Raw genomic sequence first — 12,598 nt, 5'->3', positions numbered from 1 at the left:
TGATTATGTTGTACACTCTGTTGATCATTTTATAAAAGGTATTTCCCATCTCTTATAGATCAACATTCTCCAGTGGAAAAGGCTTTTCTTGAGCTGTGCACATCAACTTGACATGTATAATTTTCAACAATACCTGTAACATTATACTTTTCTGAATTTGAAGTGACACATGTTTTTTTGTCAGTGTTTTGTTATAATTCTGTTTATATAAATAAGAGATCCTCAAAAGAGTTCAGTTCCATAGATCTGTAAACAAAACTGTTACTGTTAACCTTATTAAGTTAGCTATACTACTTTATCAATCTGGATGATGGGTGTGCTGATAACTGATTGTTAACACCTCCTTGAAAAACAAAGTGTAAATACAGTAGTTGTAAATATATTGTAGTGATTTCAGACACAGATAAATAAATAAATAAAACACCTCCTTAAACTTAAATACCAAACTGAGTGACAATTTTTCTCAAGTTAAAAGATATCCTTTGACACTAAAAAATTTTTTTTTTTCCATTTCATAATACCTGATCGACAAGTGGCTTGTTGCTGGGACGATAGTCAGTACACAGAGTCTTGAGGAACTGAGTGGCCTCAGCAGGAGTATTCTGTAGGAGCACGTTGCCATACTTCTTCATCATAGATTCAGCCTATGGAGATGACTTAAGTTAGCAAAATTTCAATACCTCTTGATGAATCTGTTATGCAATTTACATGAGTGAATAAAGTAAAGCTAGAGAAAGTACTAACACTTAATACATATTTATCAGAAAAATATTTAAGACCAATAATTTAAAAGAATATTTCTACATATGTCACCACCTTCAAGGAGAAACCAGGTAAATTGCTTCCCACAGGGAAGCATATTGGCCTCTTCAACCTATAAAGAAATGATCAGCCCTTTCCATCTAACACAAAGATTTCTGCATGCTGACGACCTTGCACTGACAGCATATAAATTTATACACAGGAGAGTTTTCCACCTATTCAATACTAAGTTGTGTTTACAATGTTATTTACATTACATAGGACTAGTTTCAACCCTACTCGGGGTCATCATCAGCCACATTAAACATACATAAAATTTGACTCATGAAATTCAGTAGGTCCTGGTCTAAAATCAAACTGAAATTTTTAACCTACAACACAGAGCACCTCATTCGTATTTTTATTCCAGACTTTTCAGCATGTTTAGTGTATTCGTATTATTTAATGCTTACCTATGTCACATGTAATATTTCAATTTCATTTGCAGCATTTTGAGCGCCATAGCCCTTGCCCACTTCAACCACACTTCATATTGTAAATTGTATATTCATAAGATTCCTACTGCTTAGAAACATGTTTTAGGATTTCATCAAATTTTGTGTATGTTTAATGTGGCTAATGATGACCCCAAATAGGGTTGAAACTAGTCCATGTAATGTAAATAACATTGTAAATACAACTTAGTATTGAATAGGTGGAAAACTCTCCTGTGTATAATTTATGTTATCTCAGTTCAATACGGACCAACAACATGAAGTTCATAACCCTTGCACTGACAGCTCAAGGAGTGTGTTTTGAGGAAGTGGAAGGAAGTCTATCAGCCTGAGAGAGTTTTAAAGCCTAACCTCAACAAAACTCAAGCATGTATGTTCCACCCCAGACAGAAATAGTGAGACAAAATTGTTGCATTATACACATTTAATTTTACAAGCTTATTATTATTATTATTATTATTTTTTTTTTCTAGGGGCTTTACGTCGCACCGACACAGATAGGTCTTATGGCGACGATGGGATAGGAAAGGCCTAGGAGTTGGAAGGAAGCGGCCGTGGCCTTAATTAAGGTACAGCCCCAGCATTCGCCTGGTGTGAAAATGGGAAACCACGGAAAACCATTTTCAGGGCTGCCGATAGTGGGATTCGAACCTACTATCTCCCGGATGCAAGCTCACAGCCGCGCGCCTCTACGCGCACGGCCAACTCACCCGGTCAAGCTTATTTTTGGGCCTAAGATTTTCCTCTGAACTATTCAACAAAATGCACACTTACTGCCATCTTGCTGAACATTGTGGTGTGCATAACTAATTGGTAACATTTTACTTGTGTTCTCCCGTATTTATTAAACTCAAAGGGGAATTGTATCATATTTGCGACGCATTGAACTTAAAATTGGCAACCTTGAGTGAGCTGCGCGCGCTGGTCGACTTCCTTCCCCTTCCCTGGTGATTGGAGCTCTGATGTAGAAACTGTAACTGCCACGCCAAAAGAAGCTAGAATGATCAACATGGCGGCTGACGTATTTCTTAACTGTAAGTGAAATCCCAAACTTCTGCCATGAAGATTATGTAGAAATGGTGGAATTACCATCCACCGTAGGACGTGGGATATTCTTCTCTTCAGAGAATATGTTTTGTAGTGCTAAGTACTAGTATTTTAAAATCTGTGATTAAGTTTTTGGTGTATCTGAACGACATAGCTTCTCAGTGAGTGCCTGTTTATACTTTCAATATTTTAAGAGAATGTGAAGCACTGGACTGTACTAAATATGCGTTGATATTTAGAATTATTGTAATGTGCGAGAGATTTTAAGCTAAAGGAAATGTTCCTGTTAACTAAGTGGTTAGGCCTAGGCTATGCAATGTAAAACTGATAAAAATTACTGCGGTTCCCTTGTAAACTTCGCTTTCAGATTTAAATATTTACTTTCTTATATTTTAAATTATTATTATTATTATTATTATTATTATTATTATTATTATTATTATTATTATTATTATTATTATAGCTGCCTCTGTGGATCAGCGGTAGAGTGTCGGCCTCCGGATCCCAAGATAGCGGATTCAAACCCGGCAGAGGTAGTCGGATTTTTGAAGGGCGGAAAAAAGTCCATTCGACACTCCATGTCGTACGATGTCGGCATGTAAAAGATCTCTGGTGACACATTTGGTGTTTACCCGACAAAATTAATTAAATCTCAGCCATAGACGCCCAAGAGAGTTTTGGTTTACTCGGTCTGCCATCTAGTGGGGGCTGAGAGTAAAACGGAACGTCGAAATTGATGAGCAGACAGCCAGATGGCGTCAAATTGTAATGTCTGCACACGGTAGCTGAGGCCATATGATGATGATTATTATTATTATTATTATTATTATTATTATTATTATTATTATTATTATTATTACAACATATTTTGAAGAGATGATCACCACATTAGATTTCTAAGCTGTTTTATTTTATTTTATAGTTTTGCAAGTCCCTAAAAGCATAATTTATTTTATTGGGAATTGAATTTCGACTCATTTTCAGATGTGTTCACTGGTTTAAACCTTATTATTATTATTATTATTATTATTCATTTTTGAAAATCTTCTAAATCAGTTAAGCCAAGACCGACTACAGTATATCAGACCGTAATATCAAAAACAAAATGGTGGATGTCGTAGGGGGATCAGATGCTGACTGTTCAAGGTTAGGGAGTCATCTAAATAACTTCAGTTCGATGCGAAAACTTCGCATGTTAGATTACTTTCCTCCAGGAACTCCAAAATTTGTGTCAAAACCATGTACTTAGTAGACAATAATTGGAATGATGCACAATAAGCAAGAAGAGGATTACAAACGAATGCATTAGGTAAATGCATTACCTTAGCATCATTTAAAATAAGAATAACACACCACTGACATAACAAAACATGTAAATATGACATCTTATAACTAGCTGGTTACACTTAACATAGTAATAAAGGATAACCGCATACCTTTTATTAAGGAACATGATGGCAGTCGATATGACAATATCCATCAATGCAATCTTAACTGAGCATTTACAGAAATATTACGACAGAACTGCTACGGTAGGAAATTCAAAGTAAGTTAATGTAAGCATATAGGCTAGGCATATCTCTGTTAATCTACCATTTATTGTAGATATTACATTCAGGAATTGGATAGTGCCCTCATGAATAACAGAACATTCATTATGTAAAATCTTATGATATGTTAAGATAAATGCCCTTAGCTAGAGCAACTTTCTGCCTCTCGATAGCTGTGGGATTGGACCTACAAGGAGTTCCTGGTCAAATTTAGAGCAAGCTTTAATAGTATTCATACGAACCTATTCTATCGAAGATGTACATGATGGGACAAAACCATGATATATCAACTGATAGGCTCCTGGATATGAGTCCATATCAGAAGCTCTGGTGGATACTGTACCCTAAGCTGAAACTAATAATTCCAATATCATTCCAAAGTAAATGTTATTTTGCTACATCTTACTATATCCATCTCGAATGAAGGCATCCTCTACAATATGCACTAAGACGTAAATCCTACTGGAGGAGGAAAGATGTTTGTAATTGTCAATTGACTCACCACATTGTGCATCTTATCCCAGGTGTCATAAAGATGATCCTGGTTGGCACACTATTTTCTTATAACAGACCTTCACATTCAAGGTACTCGACACTTTGAAACAGGCACTGTTTAACAGATATCTTCATATCTACCAATATTGTGTACCTTAATAAAAAGTACACTATCATCCACGTTAAGTGGGACCAGGAGTTTGTTCTGAGGTTATCAAAAGTAGATCAAATCTTAGCAAAATTTAACTTGTCTCCCCAGAATACTATCACTTTCTGTTGGAAAGAGATACTTTCTAACCACAAATCTTGGTTCAATACGTTAAATGGTTTGGCCTTTGACTTAATTTTCCTGGTGGATAATTTCTCCCTCAAATCTTTATATACAGGGAATTTTAAAACTGAAGTATCTGCAACAATTTAATCTACAACGTAGTACGCAGCACGAATGATCCATTTGGGCAAATGCTACAGCCGTTACAGTACAATAATAGAATCTGTTATGCACAATTATTTACACCTCTAAAACTAGACCTACACAACATGAATTACTCGTTAATGACTGCAAATATACTTTACACTTAATAACATGGATGAAATAGTACTTCTTGTCTTGTCCTCTAAATACAATGTAAACAAACAATAATGTGCGAACCACACATCCCTTACGACCACCATGAATTCCATCATCATCCCGCCAATCGACAATAGCATTAAGGTCTGAGATATTGTAGTCGGTCTTGGTTAAGCTCTTGCAACTACAATTCTTGGGCTCTTCTTACCATTGTTACATAACATGTGTTCCAATTTTATCTTCCTTATCTATTCAGTTCAGGAGCAATCCTGCTACGGTATGTGACAGTAGACGGTACAACCTGCGATTGTCTGGCTGAGGGTCAGGCAGCTAATACCAAGCCTGGCAAACTAAGGATGAACCAACGACTACGGGCAGAGGAGTTCTCCTCAGGAGGTTGAGTGAAACCTTTGTGGAGGAAATGCCACATAAATTCACTAGAAAGATGCCTTGTAGATGTGACAGGGGACTGCTAAAGGCTAAGGGAGATTGCCCTGACAGAAAATATCCTCTTTTGTGTTAGGCCTAGCAAGTCAACAGGAGAGTAATTGGTGTACGCTTTTAAAACTAAAAAGAGCCTCGGATCCAATGGAATTCAAGTCCCGAATATGACAACATCCTCACATACTTCTGCTAGGTATGACAGCTGGCAGCCCGATGATAATCAGCGAATATATGCCAAAAAGAAAATCTACACCAGAAAAAATACAACAAAAACTGGAACATTGAATAATATAACCCTGACAGGAAAATGTGAAGAACTAGTGGACCTCAGGAAAGGAGGAAGTTTGATATTCTAGGATTGAGTGATGTAGAACGGAAAGGGAAAGGTGTAAAATCACTGAGGAAGGGTTATTTTTTAAGATCTATTGGCATGGACACAAAAAGGAACCCCGTAATGGCGTAGCATTTGTTATCAGTAAGAACAATGACATAGTGTCAATGTAGAACATGTCAATGATAGAATAATTAAGCTACGATGGAAAATAGGGAAAGAGGTCCTAACCATAATCCAAGTATATGCCCCTCAATTTGGGTGTACTCAAGAGGAGAAAGACACATTCCTGGATGAACTAGAAGAGAATAATATAATCGTGATGGGAGATTTGAATAATCTTATTACCTGGTATCTTATTATTTTGAATCTTATTATTTGGAATCCCATCATCTGAAATCTTATCATCTGGAATCTTATGACCTCCATTGACTTCTTGGGTTTCGGAATACTCAATAAGTTTCTTGTATACAGCCACTATTTGTTGTCATCAAATTATTATTGCCAAATGAAATATATTTACACCTATCATTTATGTTAAATTCATATGTCACACTAGTAAACTTCAATATGCCAGATCTATCTTACATTAACCATAAATTAGCATTAGAATTCAAATATGTGCCAGTATGTATTGTGCTACCTTCCTTGGTTATATTATGAACTCCACGAACCTACTACGCTGGCGTAGCAGGGGGAGAGGTGATACTCCCATGTGGCGCATCCCAGGTGGCAGATAGGGGGGTCCTAACCGGCTTGCCGGCGGACTTAAGGGAAATAAAATACCTCTCGCGGACGAAACACACAGCCCCCTGTGGATGGGGGATGCAGATGAAGAATTCACCCACAGTATCCCCTGCCTGTCGTAAGAGGCAACTAAAAGGGGCGACCAAGGGATGATTATATTAGAACCCTGAAACTACTTGTGATTAGTACCACCACGCGGGGAACACCATGGGTCGCTTTTACTTGTGCTTAGTACCACCATGTTTGATACCAAATAGGTTTGTGATTAGTAGCAAACGAGAGCGCGACAGCTTTTACAGAATCTGCGATTAGTAGCACTCTATGAGCGACACCATGGGATTACGGAACCCAGGGTTCTGGCTTGCCTATGATTAGTACCCACCATATGAAGAACACCACGGGATAGCACGAGTCCCTGTCGTTATTACACTTATGTGATGAACACCATAGGTTTGCATTGCCTGTAAATGGCTTTTCTCATTTCAAATCTTCTTAATAACCTCTCATTCATCATATCATACAACTCCCTTTATGACACTGCTTCTGCATTTGCCCATAACTTACATAGGATCTATTTCTTATTTGCATTATATAGCTGTCGTCATGTCTATCATTATTATCACCTCCTAGAATCCACCTAAATTTCACAAAGTATGTATTCTTCCCAATATTCTTTGAATTACAACAACATAGCCCTTCTGTATGATTTGGGATCTTATATCTATAAATAATAGTCTATACTCTCTTATGGCATTAGCAAAACTATGGCTGAGGTTAGAATTCACTTAGAAAGATGTCATTTCATTTCCTACACCAATATATATAGACTAGCACAAATATCATTCATCATTCGCTTACTAGTTCAGCGGATGATGAGGAAATCGAAAAAATATATGAAGAGATAGAAGATTTAATACAATATATACAAGGTGACGAGAATCTAATTGTGATGGGAGACTGGAATGCAGTGGTAGGCCAAGGAAGAGAAGGTAATACAGTATGAGAATTCAGATTAGGACAAAGGAACGAAAAAGGAAGTCAGCTGGTTGAATTCTGCACTGATCATAATTTAGTCCTTAACAATACTTGGTTGAAACACCACAAACGACAGCTGTATACGTGCATGAGACCTGGAGACACTGGAAGGAATCAAATAAACTTCATTATGATTAGGCAGAGATTCAGAAACCAGGTGTTGGATTGCAAAACTTTCTCAGGAGCAGACGTGGACTCTGACCACAACTCGTTTGCCATGAAATGCCATCTGAAGTTGAAGAAATTGAAGAAAGGAAAGAATGCAAAAAGATGGGAAAGAAAAGAGTGTGAGGGATTGTTTCAAGGTACACGTTGCACAAGGACTAAATGAAAAGGCTGAAGGAAACACAATAGAGGAAGAGTGGAGAATGAAAAATGAAGTCAGTAGGGCTGCTGAAGAAATGTTAGGAAGGAAGAAAAGATCAACTAAGAATCGGTGGATAACTCAGGAGATACTAGACCTGATTGATGAACGACAAAAATACAAGAATGCTAGGAATGAAGAGGGCAGAAAAGAATACACGTGATTAAGGAATCAAGTGGAAAGTAAGTGCAAGGTAGCTAAGGAAGAATGTCTGAAGGAGAAGTGCAAGGATGTTGAAGGTTGTATGGTCCTGGGAAAGGTAGATGCTGCATAAAGGAAAATCAAGGAAACCTTTGGAGAAAGGAAATCTAGGTGTATGAATATTAAGAGCTCAGATGGAAAGCCACTTCCAGGGAAAGAAGACAAAGCAGAAAGATGGCAAAAACATATCCAACAGTTGTATCAAGGTAAAGATGTAGATAATTTGGTTCTGGAACAAGAAGAGGCTGTTGATGCTGATGAAATGGGAGACCCAATTTTGAGGTCCGAGTTTAACAGAACTGTGAGTGACCTAAATAGGATCAAGGCACCAGGAATTGATGACATTCCCTCTGAATTACTGACTGCCTTAGGAGAAAACAGCATGGCAAGGTTATTCCATTTAGTGCGTAAGCTGTATAAGACAGGAGAACACGTGAAGCAATCCTGACTACGTCTGATCTTAGAGGATCGAATCAAGAAGAACAAGCCCACGTACATGGCATTTGTAGATCTAGAAAAGGCATTTGATAATGTTGACTGGATCAAGCTATTTAAAATTCTGAAGGTGATTGGGATTAGATACCGAGAACGAAGAATTATCTACAATCTGTATAAAAATCAGTCTGCAGTGATAAGAATCGAGGGCTTTGAAAAAGAAGCAGCAATCCAGAAAGGAGTGAGGCATGGCTGCAGTTTGTCACCCCTCCTTTTCAATGTTTACATAGAACAGGCAGTGAAAGAAATCAAAGAGGAAATTGGAAAGGGAATCACAATCCAAGGACAGGAAATCAAAACCTTGAGATTTGCTGATGACATTGTTATTTTATCTGAGACTGCAGATGATCTTGAGAAGCTGCTGAATGATATGGACGAAGTCTTGGGTAAGGAGTATGAGATGAAAATAAATAAGTCCAAAACAAAAGTAATGGAGTGCAGTCGAACGAAGGCAGGTGATGCAAGAAATATCAGATTAGGAAATGAAGTCTTAAAGGAAGTAGATGAATATTGTTACTTGGGTAGTAAAATAACTAACGATGGCAGAAGTAAGGAGGACATAAAATGCAGACTAGCACAAGCAAGGAGGAGCTTTCTTAAGAAAATTAATTTGCTCACTTCAAACACTGATATAGGAATTAGAAAGATATTTTTGAAGACTTTCGTGTGGAGCATGGCATTGTATGGAAGTGAAACATGGACGATAACTAACTCAAAAAGAAAGAGAATAGAAGTTTTTGAAATGTGGTGTTACAGAAGAATGCTGAAGGTGAGATGGATAGATTGAATTACGAATGAAGTGATATTGAATCAAATTAGTGAGAGAAGATCAATTTGGCTAAATTTGATGAGAAGAAGAGATAGAATGATAGGACACATCTTAAGACACCCTGGACTTGTTCAGTTGGTTTTCAAAGGAAGTGTAGGTGGTAAGAACAGTAGGGGTAGACCAAGGTATGAATATGACAAGCAGATCAGAACAGATGTAGGATGCAACAGTTACGTAGAAATGAAAAGGTTAGCACAGAATAGGATGGCATGGAGGGCTGCATCAAACCAGTCTATGGACTGATGACTCAACAACAACAACAACAACATCATGCAGGGCAGCAAGAAATTATTGAATGGTATCTTAAGAAACAAAAAGAGAGATCAAGTAAACACCAGATTTGTGAAGGATGAAGATAGCATAATATTAACAAAACCAGAAGAAATAAGAATTAGATGGAGAGAGTATTTTCAGAAGTTTCTGAACATGAGAAATAATGACAGTCATTCAATGGACCACTAGGATAAGCAATTAGGTTTTTTTTTGTTTGTTTGCTATGGGCTTTACGTCGCGCCAACACAGATAGGTCTTATGGCGACGATGGGACAGGAAAGGCCTAGGAGTTGGAAGGAAGCGGCCGTGGCCTTAATTAAGGTACAGCCCCAGCATTTGCCTGGTGTGAAAATGGGAAACCACGGAAAACCATTTTCAGGGCTGCCGATAGTGGGATTCGAACCTACTATCTCCCGGATGCAAGCTTCACAGCCTCTACGCGCATGGCCAACTCGCCCGGTATAGGCAATTAGTTGATGAAGAAATGGATAAAGAAATTACAATGATTGAAACTGAAACGGCAGTAGGAAAGATGAAGAAAAACTGCTGGAATAGATGTAATTTCAGTGTAGATGATAAAGGCAGCTGGAGATATAGGCCTGCAGTGGACATATCAAGTTGTCAGGATTGTCTGGGAGAATAAGGAGGTCCCTGAGGATTGGCAAAAAGGAATAATCATCCCAATTTTCAATAAAGGTATAAGAAAGTATTGAAGAACTTCAAGGGAATTACTCTAATATCCCATGTTGCTAAGATAACGGAGAGGATACTGGAAAGTAGGAAAAGGTTGAGGGCTGAAAATCAGATACAGGAAAATCAGTTTGGTTTCAGAAGTGGAAGGTCAATAATAGAGCCCATTTTCATTAGGAGACTATTTATGGAAAAGCAATGGGAGTAATATGGTGATGACATTCATTGACATTGAAAAGGCATATGACAGTGTCCCCAGGACTAAAGTCTGGGACAGTCTGGTGCAAAAAGGAATTAGACAGGGATTAATAAAAACGATCATGGCAATGTACAAGGAATGTTGTAGTTGCATGCAAACAGAAGTTTGCAGGACAAGTTTGTTCAGAATTACTAGTGGGCTGAGACAGTGAAGTATTCTATCACCAATCCTGTTTACAATAGTAATGGATGGCATCATGAAAACAGCAAAAGCAGCATATGGAGGAAGAGAAATGAACATGTTATTTGCAGATGATATTGTGATTTGGGGAGAAGACAACATGAAGCTTCAAGAACAGTTGGATGTGGGGAATGGGAAGATCGAAGAATGTGGATTGAAAATAAGTGTAGAAAAGAGTAAACCTCTTGTTATGACTAGAGGGGAGAAGGAAGGGAAAGGTCGGATTTGACTTGCAGACAAGCTCCTTGAAGTAGTGGAGACGTTCAAATACCTGGGGAGTGAATTACTGGAGAATGCTCGACTGGAAGCTGAAATTAGTAAGAGGATTCAAGCTGGAAGTTGTTTCTATCATAGCATAAGAAACATGTTGCAGGACAAAGATGTGCCAATGGAAGCAAAGGAAACTATCTACAAGATGTATTATGTACCCATAACAACTTACAGAGCAGAAACTTGGACAATGACACAGAAGGATGAGAGTCAAATACAAGCAGCCGAAATGAAGTTCTTGAGGAGTATGATACAGAAGACTAGAAGAGACAAAATAAGGAATGAGAAGATCTGGAAAGAAATTGGAGTGGAAAAACTGAATGATAGAATTGAGAAGAGCCAATTAAGATGGTTAGGGCACATAAAGCAAATGAGTGATGAAAGAATGCCAAAAAAGGTGATGGAAATGCAAATGCAAGGAAGGAGAGGCCGCGGAAGACCACAACTGAGATGGGAGGACACAATCCAACACAGTATTAGAGAGTGAAACCTGGACTGAGACACAGTATTGGAGGAAGAGTGGTGGAAAGACTGAAGAAAGTGGAGAGGACCATATTTGCCCCTACCCTGCTACAGCTGGATAATGAGAAATGATGATGATGATGATGATGATGATGATGATGATGATGATGATGATGACGATGACGACGATGATACTTTCTTTTTTTGCTAGTTGCTTAATGTCGCACCGACATAGATAGGTCTTATGGCAACGATGGGATGGGAAAGGCCTAGAAGTTGGAAGTGGCCGTGGCCTTAATTAAGGTACAGCCCCAGCATTTGCCTGGTGTGAAAATGGGAAACCACAGAAAACCATCTTCAGGGCTGCCGACAGTGGAATTCGAACCCACTATCTCCCGGATGCAAGCTCACAGACGCGCGCCTGTACCGGCACGGCCAACTCGCCCAGTAATGAGAGAATTAAGAACTACTTGTGGTCGACTGTTGTTTGGCTTAGCGTTATTAGAATTTTCGAAGAGTTTGGCTGATCAAAGTTGCTGAACTGAAAGAAGTTTTCACGGAAAACTGACTAAGTTTCCCCGGTAAAACAAGAATATAAAGTATCAAGATTTTTAACTCACGTACTGGTAATTAATGTTTGAAGCCGGTCCCACGGTCACTTGCCTGCCTGTCACCGGTAGGGCCCGGGTTCGATTCCTGGCGAGGTCAGGCATTTTTACCTGGATATAAGAGCTGGTTCCAGGTCCACGCAGCCTATGTGATTATCTTTAATTGAGGAGCTATTCAATGGTGAGATGGCGACCCCGGTCTAGAGAGCCAGGAATAACAGTTGAGAGGATTCGTAACACTGACCATGTGTCACCTCGCAATCTGCAGGCCTTCGGAATAAGCAGCGGTCGCTTGGCAGGCAAAGGCTGATTGGGGCTGTAGTTTCATTTGGCTTAGTAGTGTTTGTAAGATTATAATTATACATATTTCATTTTTGTAATGTTTAGCCAAGTTGTTGATGGTTTTAATTCATTCCTGGATTTTCCATTTTCCCATGTTCCCCCCCCCCCCCCCCCCCCCCATTGTCCCTTCAAAAACAGAGAATCAAGAT

At 38.6% G+C, this 12,598-nt stretch overlaps 1 protein-coding gene across 1 annotated transcript in view; it reads right to left on the bottom strand.

Moving 5' to 3' along the window:
- Vps11 (vacuolar protein sorting 11) overlaps positions 1-12,598 on the bottom strand; it is a 214,854-nt gene that overhangs the window by 74,525 nt on the left and 127,731 nt on the right. The window contains exon 12 of the mRNA XM_067137441.2: positions 522-644. Within this exon, the coding sequence (XP_066993542.2) occupies positions 522-644 (123 nt within the window). The remainder of the gene's footprint in view (positions 1-521; positions 645-12,598) is intronic.

Source organism: Anabrus simplex, chromosome 1 (genome assembly GCF_040414725.1).
Source record: "Anabrus simplex isolate iqAnaSimp1 chromosome 1, ASM4041472v1, whole genome shotgun sequence".
In the NCBI taxonomy this organism is placed as follows: domain Eukaryota; kingdom Metazoa; phylum Arthropoda; class Insecta; order Orthoptera; family Tettigoniidae; genus Anabrus; species Anabrus simplex.
This window is presented reverse-complemented; position numbering and strand designations above follow the sequence as displayed.